Source organism: Centrocercus urophasianus, unplaced genomic scaffold (genome assembly GCF_019232065.1).
Source record: "Centrocercus urophasianus isolate 14NV4802_14NV808 unplaced genomic scaffold, USGS_Curo_1.0 seq_23, whole genome shotgun sequence".
Lineage (NCBI taxonomy): Eukaryota > Metazoa > Chordata > Aves > Galliformes > Phasianidae > Centrocercus > Centrocercus urophasianus.
In genome coordinates, this window is record NW_024884789.1 from 14,252,602 (window position 1) to 14,271,388 (window position 18,787).

General features: G+C 37.0%; 1 protein-coding gene across 1 annotated transcript in view; it reads right to left on the reverse strand.

Annotated features, from left to right (window-relative positions):
* TRPM1 (transient receptor potential cation channel subfamily M member 1) overlaps positions 1 to 18,787 on the reverse strand; it is a 78,389-nt gene that overhangs the window by 40,080 nt on the left and 19,522 nt on the right. The window contains exons 2-3 of the mRNA XM_042824017.1: positions 1,091 to 1,170; positions 114 to 309 (exon numbers count right to left, since the gene is read on the reverse strand). Of these exons, the coding sequence (XP_042679951.1) occupies positions 114 to 309; positions 1,091 to 1,170 (276 nt within the window). The remainder of the gene's footprint in view (positions 1 to 113; positions 310 to 1,090; positions 1,171 to 18,787) is intronic.

Genomic DNA, 18,787 nt, shown 5'->3' on the forward strand with positions numbered 1-18,787 from the left:
GAAGAGAATTCCTTTGGTTTCAACAAACTGTGTATTGTGCAAGCTGAAATCTTGGCAAGTTTCTATTGATCTAGCATATGAAATGAGTGTCACAGAGTTGGCTATGGCCTTACCATGGCCTTATTTGAATGTCCTCCTCCCTGGAATTCAAGATTTCCATAGGCATCAGTTGGGTACGTTTGGGTGTGTTTGCTGATGGACCACTTCTCTGGCTGAGCTTCCACTTGCTTTGTTTCTTCTCCATTTTTATTAGCTGTTGTACTTGGAGGAGGTGGAATATGCTGGTTAATGAGCTGGCCACAGCAGCACCTAAAAGTTAAAATTTTAAGTAAAATTGAATACAGTATCTTCAGTATCATTTTGTGATTAAAAAAAAAAAAATCATATATGTGATATTCAGCTGACCATGCCTGGCTCTACATGGATCACAGAAACATCTCTAGGTCATATCTGCCACATTTACGTACACACAAATGCCAGATTTACTAGCCTGCAAGTGTTTCCTTACAAGCAAGGACTATACATTTCACTTCACTTGTATAATAATCAGGATGGAATTTCTATGCTGAAAAGACAGGAGAAGAGTGCAGAACAGGAGCAGTGACTCTGTTTCATGCTCAGAGGGGCAGCTAGCATGGAACAAACAGTTACATTGTCCAAACATCTTGGACTGCAATTTAGATAGCTGACATAGCAGCACTTATTGTTTGAACTAAGAAATCCATTCCTCCTTGCAAAGTATTGTTATTGGTGATGCTGTCATCCAAACCTGTGAACAGTATCATTTACATCAGAACACACAATAGCACGTTCTTGCTTTCAAAATTCAGTATGACATTAAACTCTCATTTGCAATACTAAGAACTAACAGCTCACTGCCCCTCCTGCACAACTCTATAATCTCTGTATGCTACATCCTACAGCTCCATACAGACTAGGGTGAAATTATGCCTTGCACTTTTGTTGTCTATCAATCTCACCTTAAGGGCAACAAGTAAATTTGGTCCCACTTTCACCTGTCTAAACACAAATATAGTCCACTTTCATCATTATTAACTTTTCAGTCAAAGGCAAAAATTTCAAATGTTACCTGCTAATGTCTTTGTTGTTGGCAATTACATAAATGCATTCTCTTTTTGAAAAGGTCTTCTCTATCCAAGCCTTCTGACCCTTAAAGAGAGAAAAAAATAAAAGGAAAAATAATTAAATATTCCTGCGACAAATACAGTAACATTTCCATTCTATTTTTAAATACAAGCATTGAATTCAGTAAATCAGCTCTAAACACAACATACATCTACCCATGAAGCAAGTAGGTGATGTAAGTTTTCTATGACTTGGATAAAATTCAAACCTTGAACGTGTGTAAAAATCTCTAAACCCAAACATATTCACTTGATGGCACAAAGGTATCCAAAGCTCTTCCAAAAATGCAGTTGCTCCTTTCTAATTTAGTAATTAGTAAACGGACTGAAAGTAGTACAGAAATAGTACAGCCAAGCTGTGACAAAAAAACTGACAGCATTTAACCCAAACAATAATTTAGTAATATTATTTGTACAAAGAAATTGCTTCCCAAAAACTTTCTCTAATTTGATTAATAGTCTCTTATTTTCCTCTTTAAAATAAAGTTCTAGTTATTCCTAAAGTCATTCCTAACTCAGCAATAGCATATGTCTGGGGAGTAAGAAAGTGAATGAACATTTGACAGAAAAAAATACAAACTCTGCAGCTACGGTGACAACTGTGACACAAAATGAGGAAAACAATCTTGAAGACAAAATAAAATTTCCATTTTTGGTGTGTTTGTAAATTAGATTAAATTAGACCAATCTCACAACCATTTAAAAAGCATAAAGTGTAGGCAGCCTAGAACAGAACCTGTGCAATGAATCTGTACAATGAGGCTAGAAAGCCTACAGCAGAACTGCAGTCCAGTTAGGTCTGGGAATGGCGAAGGCTGTGGGTTTAGAAATGGCTGCAGGCCAGTTTCCCATACTTTTGGGCTTGTCCATCCATCATCAGTAAGGCAAAGTACCATTATGACTGGCATACTAAACGAATTTCATAAAGAAAATTCAAAAGGAACTTTTAAACTAAAAAGGTTATTAAATTAAAAATGTTAAAGCACTCACAACTTTATGATGTGAATAGACTTGCCTTGCTGCTTCTGAGTTTGAATTAAGGAACTAGTATTAATGCATTTTTCAAGTAATAAGCAAAAGCCATGTGTTTTAGTTTCCCCTACAGAAATGAAATCTTTGCAGAGACAAAACACTAAAAATGACGTGAACTTTCAGCGCTCCGTCATTAAAAAAATGGGACCTCCCTAGAAAAGTAGTAAAATCCTCACCTGATTTCCTGAATAAAATGAATGGCAGATTTCTGTTAGAAGAAAGCTCTGACAGTCTGGTAATAGCTTAGAAAGCAGAGTAGCCCCCTAAGTGCTGCACAGCCTACAGCATGATGAATAAATGAATCCCGAACGACAAAGCCTCCAAACTCACTGCCCTTTTACCATTACGTTCAGTGGTGTTGGTGTTACACGTGCTTTTGTGTACCATGCTAACTTACGGAATGTTAAGGTTATAGAACAAGCTTAACAGGATCCTTATACAATTGGTCACATCCACTTTTTTTTTTTAATTTGCCTTGTTAAATAAGAACCTGTGTTTTTTTTTGTCTGAATAAATTTTTGCATTGGTGTGCAAATCATTGATCAATTGACAGAAATGCCCAAATCAGTTTACAGGGTGGGGTGCATTCTCCACTACACAGCTGGCAACAGATGTTTCCTGTTTAACTCTTCTGTAGAGAACGCTGGAGAATCGAAGCTATGATATCAGAACAACTTGGATTTTCACACCATGTCATTGATTATTGCTTTACCTCATAGCTTGCCAAAGAACAAATTTTTCTATTTCGTGTACTTCACATGGAAATAACTACTTAGCTGCTGAATTAAATCATAGATTTAATATTTGTGTTTGGACAGAAGCTTTTGCATCTTAGTATCTAAAATGAAAATATTATATTTTCACACCTAAAAACCCCGCTGGAGTTCAGTCACTATAGGAACTACAGTTGGACAACACATTATGCTCCACTGGTTTATTTTTTCAGTGCTAACGAGAGGAAGGCAAAAGCAGGCATTACAGATCACGAGAAATAAAAAGTCAGCACATTCAGTCAGCCTTTGAAGTTTCACTGCTTTTGTCTGCTTAATCTGCTTAACCAAAGCTTGATTATAATCCAGTGCAAATACTTGAGCAGATATTCAGTGTCAGAAAACGGGTAATTTCCCCACTTGTTTGATACAGATTCTGTACATGCCTATGTCTGGATTGAAATGAGAAAAAATGCAAGGATGTACACTGTCCCTCATGAGTTTTTAAACAATTAAGCACTTTTTAAAAGCCTTGGAATGGATAGGTTCTGAAAGAACTCTGGCTGATCAGCTACAGTTTTTACACTAGTTTTTAGAAACAGGAGTGTTGGGTTGCAAGAGAAATAAATGCTACTAGCAAGACAGAGGCAACCAAAAACACTGCAGGTTTTCCACAGACCTCTGAGAAACAACTTAAAATAACAGCAAGACCCCAACTTGCTGATAGTAATCAAGTTCAATCCTATTTATTATTGCAAATTCCGGATGTACCTATCAGCACCTGATCTTGGAAAAATCATGCTTTAGATGCTCAATAACGTTTGTTCTCTTCTATGAAAACTGACTACAGGTCTCCCAAGTTATAATCAAAACCAATTCAAACCACTTCAAATTCTTGCTTGTCATGGATTTTTTTCGGTCCCAATAGCACTGAAAGAGGGCTTTCAGAGAAGACTTTAGTTTGTACATAAGTTAACTATTGAGTTAACAAAACTAAGATTCAAAAGAATATCTCCTTTAGAGCACGAGCATTAATAAACACAAGAATTAGTTCTACAAAGATCAGTTGTTCCTGTAATATCATAAGTGAACTCCACTGTTTGCTGGTAAGTGAAAAAATGTTGAGGGGAAGGAGGGCAGAGATGAAGGTTACAGTGTCATTGGAACACATTCAAAACCCAAACTCAACCAGACCTAAAAGCAGTGTGATCAGACCTCTCAACTGTAACGTTCTCTAATAAATGATGCTCCATGCAATATGGACCTGCTTTTGCTGGACAGGCTGGCAAGCCTGGCAGGCTGAGCACGGGATGGGATGAAGCTTTGCCCCTGTTGTGCAGTCAGACAGCATTCACTGTAGGACATCTCTTTGGCACCTGAGGCCCTTCTGTAAGAGCAAATGCTCCCAGCTGCTGTGCTCCAGTGAAGCTCTGTCATGCTGGGCACAGCTGGGCAGCAGAGAAGCCAGCCCACAGACAGCAGCACCTGGTGTACAGAGCCATGGATAGATGCAATGAGGGAGGAGACAAGAGGCCAAAAAAGTGTTAGGCGAAAAACAGGCTAAAGTAAACACAGAATAATATAAAAATGGAGTTGGCTGGGCAGCAGTTTATTTTGATGAGAAAGAAAGAAATAACCAGAAGTGGAATGAAATTCAGACTGTGAACATGTGTGGTGTAAGCACACGTCCATTTGTTGTGTGAACAAGTCTGCAGACTTCTATAAATACCATTCAGGTAATCAAATTCCACTGCTGTTATCTGAGGGGGAAATAAAACCCACAACAACTCTGCCCAATAATCAATTAGGAAAAAAGAAATCACTGTATCAGCAGAATCTCTACTGTCTGGAACTTAAAATTCAATACTAGAGGGATTTCTACTTCGAGCTGCTTTGAATGACAACTTCCCAATTATACTGTCTAATAGCCGGTCCTTTTCAGGGGGTCATAAATGGGACATCTGGAAGCACCAGTGTACATGCTGTGTCACGGTACACAGCTTCTCAGCTTTAGAGCAGAGTCATGTCTGGCCAGCAGTTCTTGTGCTTTTTCTCATTTGCAAGCATTGAAGCACCATCCCTAGATAAGTACTTCTCTAGTTTTGCTTTCTTCCAGAAATAAGCACCTTCTTTTCTCTGCAGCTGAAGAACCTGCAAGTGGCTATATGTGAGGTGCATTTCCAAACGAGCTATCCTTTTATCTCAAATCCACTACAGATATCCGTGGGTCTCTTCTACATATCCAGTTTGCACAGGTTCATGCTGAATTTGCAATAGACTCTGCTTTCCAAGACTGGTGGGGTTAGTTCCCTTTACTACTCCAGTGCTCACTGGGATGCTACTGAGAATGTGAAATATTAAATAATATTTGCAACAAGGAGGATCTCCTATGTTGTTTGCATCAAAAAGGGAGTAAAGATAGTTACAAGATTCCTTCAAATGAAAGTCTTTTTCATCAAAACAATTCTTGTTCTCATCCCAAGATAAGTTTCATATGATTCAAATTGACCCTGTGTTCTTCCAGCAAGATAACCAGGGAACCATTTGGTCCGTGAACAAAGCAAACAACACAGGCAAGATGGCAGTGCCAGTTAGCAATACTGTTATCACAGAAAAAACCTGTCATCTGAATTATCTCAAACTCAGCCAGAAATCACTCCTGCTGATGATGTGGAAGCCAATAAACAGTGTTTCATGCCTTCATTATGCTTTGTGTTCTGGACTGGCTGGTGAGGCAGGCAGCAAGCATCTGCCAAAACAATAGGAATCATTTCCTGTCCACTTGAATTAGTTTGTGGATACAGGATACAGAAAGGAAATAATAGGCTCTCCTTCCCCAAATTTACGCAATCCTACCACATCTTGTGGAGATTCTGCTTTCCCAGAAGCTATGGAAAAGTGAGCAGTGACTGTAGCCTCAACACCACAGCAGAGTTGGCTTGCTCTGCCATGGTTGTGTACATCCAGCTCTGGCACACAGTCTGTGAAGGCGCATTAGTAAAGAGTGCTGGCTGAGCCTGGATGCCCAACATAAAAGCACATAAAGCTGCTTGGGTACAGCTCAGCATCAATGTAAGGACACAGCTGGCACAGCGAAAACAAAGCAACTCAACAACCATTTGGAGAACAGAGCTGAAAAACCAGTCTATTCTAACCTGAAATAGAGAAATGCTATTATCGAAGAATATTTCTATGCTTCAATATCCTCAAATCTCACTTTGTGAAACTGATCAATACTCATGAAATCATAAGCATAACAAAATACTTCCCTCATTACAATACTAAGCCAATGAATAGTTCTAACTAAAGCTGTCCACTTACTTAAGTCTCCAGTTTATTTGTGGCTTAGAAAACTGTGGCAATAGAAGTTAATTATGCATGCCATCAAAGACTAACTTGCACTTTGTTATGCAGATGCAAAAACTATGGACTTGAACTCAAATTACAACTCAATCTGATGGCAATCTGGGCCATTTCTGTCCACATGATTAAGCATTGGAGCTTTTGAGCTATTTGAGCAAAAATTATTCAAAATGTTTTGTTAGGTTAAGAAGTTAAAAATGTAAGCACTCCCTTGTTGTAAGAGGTACAAGTTACAAATTCCGAGATAACTACCATAAAACTTCTGATAAGCCAGTTAATAGCGATGATTTGTCATGAGTGATACAATGGTACAGCTTGAAACCTTATTATTTTTCTCTATGAAATACTGGAAATCATGAGTAGAAATACGGTGTTTTGTGAAATACTGCATCTGTGACGAGTTTGTTCTTAAGTGCACAGTTCTAATTACTTTAAGTGCACAGCACACAAAACATGTACACTTGGATAATTTATTATATTCACATTTTCAAGATATGGTAAAAGAAAGCCATTGCTTAAGGTTAACAGCTAAACACGTGAACAAAATATTTTAAAATTACTGTGAAGTAAAAATTCTATAATCACAATATAATACAATATATACATATCCCAGAAGTCCCCAAAATCTGGAGATAATAAATATTTACTTATCTTTTTTACTTTTTGTGACTACACATGCTCTTCTCTCAAATATATATATATATAATGTAATAATCAGTTTACCCTTTAGTAAATTATCATCATTTTGTAGTACATACAGTTTTCCTGAAAGCAAGATTCTTCAGGTAGAATTCTGTTAAACAGTTTGAGCTGTTGAAAAATTGCAACTTGCTGTGGGTAATTTTACACTCAGTAAAGCAATTACTTTCTGAGCGTCAGCTAATACGTAAGCTTTAGAAAATACGCCACAATGCAATCAGCCACATTCTGTACCCTGCTGCTTTCTGTCATTTTCAAAAAAGAATGTATTTCCAGGTCATTTAACTTTTGGGCTGCAGGGTTTGTACAGAAATATTTTTTTTAATCTTTTAGAAATCGCTATGGAAGAATTGGAATTCAAGAATTAAATTACTCCCTAGAGAGAATAACTAAGTATGTTTAAAATACTCTTTGTATTAAATAGAACTAAGAGTTGCCAGCATTCACTGGGAACCTTCTGAAAGTGTGAGTGCTGTAGGACAGAAAAAAATCACAAAGGGCAAAAGAGAAATGGGAGACTTCAAGTGAGTTTATAGTTGTCCATAGATAAGAACAGCTTTCAGAAAACTGGGTCTATTTTCTCTTCAGCCCTTTACCCCTGTACAAACCCCCTGAATCCACGAGTGGAAAAAAGTAGTAGATACCCTGCAACCTAAAACTATCTCCAGACCCATTTCATGTAGTGTTTTTCTCTAAACAGAAAGGAGACCTGAACTGCCTTCAACAGAGCATATTACAACCCAGAAAACAGAGCAGATGCTCTGCCTTTAATGACATGAAGTATTGTTCAATGTTCAACTATTATGCATAACTTAGCAACGTATTTGACTTTAAATTGTTAGCTGCAATGTACCACTTGAATTAAACTGAAACTATTATAAAATTTCAGACTTGATTATGGATGTCTTTATTATCTTCCATAAATATATCTTAGAATTTTGAAGTTCATGTCTAAAATTTTCTAAAAAGACTCCTACATTTTAAATGTTTTGAGGGAGAAACTTGATAAACTTATATGCACCTACGTGTCATTATGTCACAAACGTATTTTGAATGGTGTCAAGAAATACATAATGAGGCCAAAAAGTAGTTTCTTAGCATGGGTCATATTGGTATCAAACACAGAGTGAAGTGTCCATGATATGCAGTGTTAAATTTGACTCTCTGCTCCTGAGGTAAGGAAAAAATACAGAGTCCACAGCACTTGAATGGAGAAGAAGATTTTTAAAGGCTGAATTAGGGGCATTATGGGACACTCACATGGGCAGGAGTTCTGTAGTTGCTTCTTGCCCCATAGGGGAATACAAGGATAGGTCCTCTTGAAATAACTGTTACGCTGAGATGTCTATCCACAAATCCCCAAGTGTGCTTCAGCCGAATGATTGGATTGCCGGAGGAGTGGATGGAGCACTATCCTACAGAGTTGTGATTTGAAGAGTTGGGGGTAACAAGTGTCAAAAGCTCCTTGGCTCCCCTTCAGATGAACAACTGGTATGTGAATACCCAGGGACAGCATGTAGGTTGAATTTTGGTGAGGGAGCACTCAGAGACTTTTGATCTTTGAGCCCAATATGCTCTAGAGCAAAACAGCACTGCTTCAAATGACAGCTGCATTGTTGATACAAATGTGATGGGGTTGCTGTTGTTACAGATCTTTCACAGGTAAAACCTCTTTACTGAGAACCCTTGCTGGTGTGAGAAAAAACACCACAAATAATGCCCTACTCTGTTCCAAAATTTCAATAATTCCTGACCTAACACTGGCCCATGATAAACCAAATTAAAAACAAATGCTCACAGAAAGAGGTTTGCTTATCAGAAGGCTTGTCACCAACGGTGAGTTCTAGAGAGCATTACTGACAAATTTTGATATCTAAAGAACACTGAAAAAACACTAAAGAACAAAACAAAGACTCAACCTTTAAAACAAATAAACCAGAAATCCACCTCTTTTTCTGCAGATTAGCATTCAAAGCAACAAAATATGTAACATTTCCACTCAATCTCACTTTCTCAGCATTTCTACTTATTATAGTCATACTTGAGTAATTTTCTACTTCTGAAATGCTTTGAAAAACCTAATTTTGAGCGTGAAAATTCATTTTGTCTTCTTGCAATTAGTGCTTTGAGTTCCATGCCTTTCAAAACAAAGAGTGAGAAATCTAGGAAGTAGTCTAGTCAAAGTATTACTATTTCAACTAAATTATTTTTCCCCAATCAAACGTAAGTTACCTAAACATTTCTTCAGCATAATTGCAAATTATGCATATTGATGCTAAAGAAGTTAGCAAAGCTGAAGATGATCAGGAATGAAACAAACAAAAAATATTTAAAATGTTGTCCTACCTGCTTGTCATTGGAAGTGTTTCAGAGTTTGGAAAGATTATTTATATCTAGAATAAATAAAATGCATTAACTCTGAGCTTCTGTCCCATTTATTGCTCAGAGTTCTCATTCATCTTACTGGCAGGACTTCCTGTCTCTCTGAAGTTCATGAGAATTCCCAAGAAGATGGGTTTCCACCACTTTAAGAAGAGAATCTCATATGATAAGCATGTGAGCCGCTTCTTTGTTCAAACCAATCCCATGACTCCCTTTGAAGGTAATCCTTTAGAAGTCTCATGACCCATCTCCCTGCCCAGAGGGTATTTTCATCTCATGGTGGAACAAGGCACAACAAATCTACTTTGATAGTGCCCAAATCTCCAATTTGTTAAACCTCCTTTCCTCTCTTCAAACAGTGGATATACTCACTGTAAAAACGCCAACGCTGCAGAAAGGCTAGAGCAGGAACAGAAACTTTTAATTTGAAGTAACCCCTCCCTTCTGCTAAAATATCAATGTAATTTGCATAATTGAGACAATTGGACATAATAGTCCTTTCAGGGGTCCTCATTAGATGTACGGCTCTACATTCTTTGAAAAGAAGAAAAAAGGAGGTCATACAGCATTAATTATATCTAATCCTCTTTGGAACAATTTGAAGTTAGGCAAAACGCTGTACTAAAACAGCCAAAGTTGTAAATAAGCCATTCATTTTGTAACTTTACATATCACATGCATTTTCATACTCTGCTGCTTTTGCCGATTTAATGAATTCCTTCGCTATGAAGGGCTTCTGCACCTTTTCTGCACTCATACTTTAGAACTACCAATATAGCAAAGGACAATAATGAGTTACAGATAGTTACTAATTTTGATCAAACTTTCAAAAATCTACCTTGCTGTGCTGGGTGCCAACAATGAAACATTTAAGGATCACAGCTAGGAATTATATTATTTAGAGGTTAATGATAGTAAATAAATAAACAAATTTTAACTCCTTGCTTCTGCTGCAACATGCTTTCAATCAAGAAGTCTGCTATACTGACCTTATTTCACTGTTCCTACTTCTGTTTGCCAACGCAAAAACCATATGTCCATTTGTGCTTAACAGAGAAATGTTTTAAAGGCATAATCTCAACTTTTGACTTGCCCTAAGCGCCAAAGCATGCAACTGAAATAGCTGTATTTTAGAACTAGACCTTGGTCTTCCTAAAGAGACAAAAGCTCCTTCAGGCTGCAGGAAGGAAGTGATAGGATTATAAAAGAATTAGACAAACATATGGAAAACTACAGTGTAAAATGAATTTTGGATTTCATTTCTGTCTGAGGAAACACTTTAAGAAAGCAACAGGCACTAACAAGAGTATGAACTCAAAGAAAGCAAGCACAGAAGTCTGTGTAGGGTGCAGCACTCCGTAAATATTGGAAGTACAGAGTATTTCACTATTTAGAGAATTTTCTGCTTAAAGCCTTCATACCAAGTTCACTAAATATAACAGATGACTATCAGTGTTGTTCAGTAGACAACATAACAGGGCATATCACAACTGTACTCCACTGTTGCATAAGTTTCACAATCAACTTGTCAGTTCTGACCTCTGAAATCACATCAGGCTTAAGTTCCTGTTGTTCCAAAATCTGCCTGTAATCCTGTTCAGGCGATGGGGGAGGCTCACCACCTCACCACTCTCAAAATCTCAGCACTGAAATGGAGAGTATATGTTGAAGTCAACAGGCGTTTCTTTTTCCAGTGAAAATCACATTTCAGACTTAGGGACCATTATGGATGCCTCCTCCATCTGGAACACGTTGTCCTCTTCGAGACAGAAAAGGTTGATACACTGAGAGGCAGGAAGAATTATTACCAGAAACATCTAAGGCAGAAAATCTATTTAAAAATGTTAATTGAGCACTTGAATCACAACTGAAACTGGAAAATGGACTATGCAGTGTGGTTCTCCTTGGAAAGACTTTATGGAAGAATGTGAGCTGTATCTGTATGTAACTGCGTTTGGAAGACAAAACACAGTTTAAGAATCAATACTGAAAATACCACACCTGTGTCATTCATTTCTTAGCTCAAACTGAAATAACAAATATACACATAGAAAGAACGATATTTAAAAAGTTGAAGTGCAACTATCACTGAACCTTCCCTCAATGTAAATGGGATCGTTTTACAGTACTGTAAACTGCTCTGGCACCTCAGCTTAAGTAACACGACTGACAACTTGACAAAAGAAAAAAAAATGCAGCTTTTAAGCATGATCAAAGGTTACTGACATCAAAGATATCATTTATAGACAGTATTTTCCTCACAAACAAAAATTTTGTTTTGAGACACAGATTTTATATTGGATGTTTTTAACAAAGTTGAAGCTTGACAGGATGCCTACAGTCTAATGAAAATATTCTGAATAGTATTTCAGATAACACAAGATATGACTATATACATCCGCATATAGCATAATAATAGTGCAACAACTGATTTGTTTCTGGTGTGTGTATGTGTGGGAAACAGTCACATAGAAGCAAAGAAATGGAACTTAGATGAAGTGTGTATTAAATAAAGCACAATTGAGTTGGCTAAAAACCTCATAACACTTTTAGTGCAAAGAGTAAGCAGTCTCTTTGCTGCATTTGCCATCTGAAATTCCTATGATCAAATTCTCTATGACAAGAAGAAGAAACCACTGACTTTTAATTTCAAATATATAATTCTGTCAACTTCAGCTGAAGTGCTCATTCAGAGTTCAAAGGAATAATACACGAGTGAAAAAATGATGTTCTCAGAGAAAATGCCACTACACAAAAGACAGTTTTCATGGATGCCTGCACTCATACCATGGGAAGGCTCACAGCACTTGGAGTTTGTTTTGTGACATGGCTTGATATAAATGCACTGTGAAGGAAAGGGATAAAGATATGCATCTCTTTGCTGTCCTCACTGTGACTGTCTCGGAAAAAAGTTCCCTTGGTTACCAGTAGCACTGGGTAACCACATGTTTGGATGGAGTAAGTAGGAATGATGAACAAATTGATTAATCTTCCAAAAGCAACACATTCTGTATTGTTACAACTGATGTAAGTCTAGATCTATCAGAGTAATCAGTTACACTTATGTGTGAATAATTGAGAACTTAGTAAATGTAACAATACACTTAGGCTGGAAGACTTGATAGCTCACACACTTTATGTAACCAATAGCATTGCCATACATGAAGATAGATGAACTGTAGCACAAAGAATCCTCTCTGTTTTTTCATTGCTGTATTGGAACTTAAAGCAGTAACCAGTATTTCACAGAATGCGACACTACCAAAAGACTGAAACTTGTCATGAGTATTAATACAAACCTCACATACACAGATGTCAGAATAGATGAGAAATAGCATGACAGCAATCTGCCCAAGAGGAAACGTAAGCTTTGTCCATCAGTCTGGGATGGATAAAGATGAAAGGATAGACTGCTCGTGACAAGCTTGTTCACATGAAAATGAAATAGGATTGTTTATTCATAACCTTCCTGATAGTACTGCTCTGTAGCAGTAAAATTCATCACCATTCATTGCTCTGACTGGTGACAAAATTAACCCTGCAAAGCAGTAGGCACATATGAAAAGACAAAATCAACTACGTAATTGCAGATCACTTCATTATTCAAAAATTTAATCATTTTTAAAAGTGAATGACCCAAGAGATTCTGATTCAATAGATACCACCAGATGCCACTGCCAAATCTGTAACTGGACTGTAAGTGGACTGTTTGGAAAAGTCAAAGGCAAAAAAAATAGATGTGTACCTTGGTGTCTGGGGCTTAGATTGTTCCTGTGTGCAGGACTGAATTGTTAAACTAGACTCAAAGTATCTCTAACTACACTCTCACTATACTTTCAGGGAGGCAATGGACAGTATTTGGTCAAAAGTTTTCAAGTTGCATCAATCAACAGTGTAATCCATAAAAAAAGGCTTATTCCAATAAAGATACTGGTTTTGAAATGCACTAAGTCCTATACTTAAAAATATAAAAAAATATATATAAAAAAACTATAAAATATAAAAATATTAAAAAATTAAAAATATAAAAAGGGTGTGGATATGAAAAGGAATTACCTGCTTAGTCTGAAATACAGGCTATCATCCCCAGCAAATTTGTTATGATCTTGAGTCAGACCTGACAAAACCACAAAGTGCAGAGGCAATAAAAAGCATTCCCCTTACTCTCTCTTTCATACAAGTTCTCAATCTGCATTCCACTGAAAACACAGAGTTCCTTTAAAAAAAGAATATATTGCCTTTTACGCTGGGAATGAGTGCTTTTCTATGGACAGAATTGTAAAATAATTTTGACAGCTTTCTTCCTACTTTCAAATATTACCACTGCACTTTTTCTCCAGATGACACAGGCGTATAAATGACTAAAAAACATCCTTCTGTATTGCCCAGGTTCAACTCTGAACTCATCTGTAGCACTCCTCTAGAGCTTGTCAAGTACTCAGAATTTGAAAGAATATCTTTAAAGAAGAACAGAAGAAAACTGACACAGCTTATATTATCTGTTGATAATTCAACATCTGCTGCAGCCTGTGAGAAGCATGAGGGAAATGGGTTATTTTTGGCAGAAATTCACTGGTAAGTGTTGTTGTAATTCGGTAACCTGTTGTAAGCACGACTTACGGAAACACTTCTAAATTTAGCATTGCAACAGTGAACACTATAGATGTTTCACAGTCCTCCCTCTCTCCTTTATTTTTGCATGTGTTTGAAGGAGTTTTATACAGCAAAAATAGCATCAAATTTTACTTAAGTACAACTGACATCAAAGGCAAGCTGTAACAATGAGGAAAAAAAGCGCTGATGACCCAGGGCAAGAGCAGACCACTACCAATTCCATGTCAGCCCTACCACCTCGTGCTGATCGCTTGAGCTCCTCTCCCACCCAGACTACTCACACCCAACCTTTAACATGAAGGCATTTGCTTAACTCTTGATTCTGACTGCTTAGGCACAATTTACAGCGATAAATAGCTCCTCTGAATTCCTGGAAACAGTACTGTACACAGAAAGCTGTCCAAGTCAATGAGACTGAAATTCAGTATGCATACTTAGCACACAACTAGAGTTTTAAAATGGTGCAAAGTGTTCTCTACAGTAAATAGGATGAATATGCTGTGTTCACCTGAAAAGTTTAAGGCACAGACATGGATTATCCAACTTTGTCTTACACAGTAAATCACTATTTACCTGCTCATTAAAAAATGTGTGAAGTCAGTCCTATTCCCAAGCCTGTTTGTAGGTGTTCTGAATTCATGTAATATTTGAATAGAAATCTATTGTTATAAATGGGGGCCCCTGCTGATCAGTCTAGGGATTGAGATAAATTAAAACCCCAGTAAGTCACTGAAGCAGTATGAGGCACTGCAGCTTTCAGCTTTGTCAAACTTGTTATGTTCCTCACACTAATTAAATGCAAGCAAGCAGTAAATACACTTCAGAGAGATTCCGAAGTTAATAATTCTTCTAAGAATTACTAGAAAAAAAAAATATCTCATATCGTATTTACTTCTTTAGCTGCATAACAGCTAAAACACAATTTTCTCCCCAGTATATTTTGTTTTGAATTTTTACGCAAATAAAGAACATACAGAAAGTACAGAACAGACACAGTAAAGAACACACTGCTAACAACAGCATGGTAGTGACTGAACAAAAGGAAATGTTTCTGACTAGGTGCTCCTTTTCACCATTTGCCATGAGACACGTGTGAACAAATAATCCTAACTTGCACTAACATTTAGATAAAAGAAACACAGGGCTTACAATGCCATAATTTCACCTTGAAAAGTTGTAGAATTTGAAAACTCATCATGAAAATGTATACAAGGGATGTTCTATTTCTGTATTCAAGCTAACATTACAGAGCTCTTTCTGACAGAGGGAAACCCACATTTCAAAAACGGCAGCCCCCAACTTTCCTTTTGGAAAGAGTGCAATTTAATGCACTTGGTGATTCTGTCCAGCATCAAAAGGTAGCAAAGCACATCAAGATGGGGCCCTGGAAGCACAAAACACTTATGTCTACATAAGGATCAGTTAGAACGGAAATTCAAAACTTACTAATTAAGCAGCAGCATCTGAGAATAATTGCAAAGTTCTCCAAGTAGCACTGCCTTGGTCTGCAGAAAATCAGCTCGCAGGTTTTGCTGCAAATTATTTACAAATGAGAGAGCCCACGCAACTGAGATTTGTTGGAATGTATCTCTCATTTCACTAATACTGTTAGGATACAACTGAGGTTTATTTTTACATTTTGCATGACAACTGTGACATTGCAGCACCTGCTGATAGATTCATCTACTGTATAGGTGCCATACAATAGTTATTTTCTTGACAGGCATAAATCAAAATTTTAACTGGAATAACAAAAGAGTGATACAGAAACTGGCCTGCCTTACAGTCAAGGTATAGGCTTACACCTGTAAAGCATCTCTCTCTCTAATGTCAGAGATGACTTTTTGATAGCAGAAACAGTAGGTGCACTCTCCTGCTCCAGGCCTCTCAGCTCAATGACAAAAAATAGTGATTTTCATTTTGTGACAACCTGTCACTGGCTGCTGCTTACCAGGCACATTTCTGAGTTTAGAAGAAATGGTGGCTAGCAAGTGTTCTTAAACAAAAGAAATTACACGGAGTATTTTAGCTTTCAGAAAAGATATTCATTATGATAAGGGACAAATTTATCAAAAGAAAAATTGCCATGAACTGGCACAGGGAGAAGAAGGGCACCATCTGTTTTCTCACAGAGATGCCAGGAAAATTAATATCAAGCCATGAAGCCTAAATATTGTGCTGTAAAACTAAACCGATAAACATATTCTTAATAAAATAGAAGAAAAAACGTTTACACTCAGGGCTGTGTATTTGGATTCTGAGTGAGTTTCACTCAAACCGGAACAACTTTTATAAAGAGGAGGCTGTTATCCAACTCTAATTTTTTTAAGGATCATTTACTACCTTAAATTGATATTGAACAAATGAGTATTTTGCTATAAATCAGATCTACTCTCAATGGAAGATTTTTTCTGCATAGTTGAAATGTTTCTCTTTGTGAAAGAAAAAGAAAGTGATTTTAAAGAGCAGACTTTTTCCACTTATTGTCTTAGTGCTACTGACACATCTGTTACAGGACTGTGCTTTTACAACTTGTCTAGCATGTGAGGGAAGTTCGTTACTACAGCTTTAGAATACAGCAGAAGTTCTGAAATTTGAAATGAATTTAAAAGAAATAAACAGTGTTGCTAACAATAGCTCTGTAACATTCATTATATAGAAAGACTTAACCATATCTCTGTAGAGGTGTCCATGCTGACCCTTATAATCTCACCTGGAAATACTGTAAGGGCTCCAGAGCCCCTCCAAAAAGGTCTAGTGCCTTACAGGACCCAGTGTGAGGATATGAACACTAAAAACATGGAAGCACAAAATACACGACCAAAACTATCAATCTCCACTTCCAATCATTCACTGGTATTGAAACTGAAAACTTGTTAAGATAAGGTGGTTTTTTTTCCAGTTTGTAAAGAGCAAAGCATAAAGAAGCACCTTATACATATATGAATTAAAGTACATGTACAATACATTATAAACAACTTTTAAAAACATTTGAAAACTTCTGGTCATATAGCTGTAACAATCAAATCTCTGCTGCTTTCATGTAGTAGACTGGAATCTGGGGCTTTATCTTCTTTCCAAGATCTATGCTGTAATAATCCTACTGGAATGTACGGCATGTATCAACCCTCATAGTCTGCCTTATAAGAGTGAATGCTCCTCATTTTTCACCAAAGCTATATCACAACAAGTTACACTTATAAAACTGCAATGTTGTGGTTAATCAAGTTATTTGGAGCACATTTCTGTCACATAATTACCTTCTTTGGCTGGAAATCGTGGACAGTCCTGCTAGACGGCTTTTTAAAATCTCTTTCCTTGAAAAGTAAAGAAGGAAAAACCCTAATGCTGATCTAATCTTTCTGGTACCTGAGCCTGCATAGAACTCATCTCTTCACCAATAAGACATGGGTTATCTTTTACTGAAAGTTATTCGAAAGTTCTGTATTGAGTTCTGGCTAGACTTGACAAATACAGGTTGCCTTGAGTGAGCAAGAGAGGTTTCTTAGCTTGCAACTATGAGAAACAAAAAGGATGTGAAATGTACTTCTATACATCCCAGTGCATTTCTCTCAACATCCTTTGACGAGCCTGTAACTGCTTTCTAGCTTGCCTGGTATTAAGACTGGCTTGGGAGATGCAGGTTGGTGTCCCTTTTTATCTTGAATCTTCCACTAGCCCTAAACTATTCCATGCAGTTTTATTAAAACTATGCTAAAAGTTGTGGGGGTTTTTTTGTTTGTTTTGTTTTGTTTTTTTTTTAATTATTAAAAAAAAAGCTTCTCAGGAGACACTAAAAAGAATCAGTGTAGGTAATTTATTGGATTTATTGGATTTGACCACTGGACGTTCCCATGAAAGACTAAGTAAGATGATTTGCCTTTTAGTTCAAAAGCTCAAGCTAAGCTGGATGCACTCAGGACATATTCTCAGCACTGTCAACTGCTGAATGTGCAGTTCCACAAAGCTCTGACTACTACAGAATTACAGCTCGCTGCCATAAAGCATTAGCATGAGATTATACTTTTTCCTCACATGGCTGTCAGTTGAGAAAGGCACAGGGGAAGGAAAACAGTATTATGAACAGCATTCTAAAACAAATATGACATAGAAAACAGATGTATGTTGTTTAAAACACTGACAGCAACCTTCATTTTATTTTAGAACAGTACTATTTCAGATCTATCAGTGAAAAAAACTCATGCACAACAGCATGGGTTTGTTTTGACAGGGAAAAAGAAAAATAAAACATTCAGAATTTTGCTGTATTGTTGTTGGTGGTTTTTTTAACTGTAAAATGAAACATGCTTGATTTAATTACATGCTGTAGGTGTCCTCAAAAAGGAGCAGTGTATGAGAAATGTTTTTAAGTGCTGAAATGCAAGACTTTATAAAGCAGAAGTAGAACCCAAAGCCATAAGCAAAAGTTATTGAAAGAGCATTGTAATTTAATATGCTATGCTACACAACTAAATTACAGATACTGGACATCTCCTTCACTTTATCAACATGGAACATTGGGATTCGAAACTTCTCAGGATCTTTGCCTGTGAATGGCTTTAAACGTCCAAGCCATGATGTGCTTCTCTGGCATTTTCCATTCTGCATGCGGTTTACTTTCAAAGACTGCCAGAGTTCCTAGATTGCATTGATGTAGTTGGCAAGAGGAGTACAAGTGAACTGTGGAGTGAAGAATCAGTTGAATATGAAACTACATTTGAAACTACATATCAAAGTGTACTCTTTCCTGATTTCTACAGGGAAATCTGACAGATCAAATTGACAGTATCAAAATGAGCAACATACTGTAATCGATTATCTGCCTATTGGTTTACATAGTAA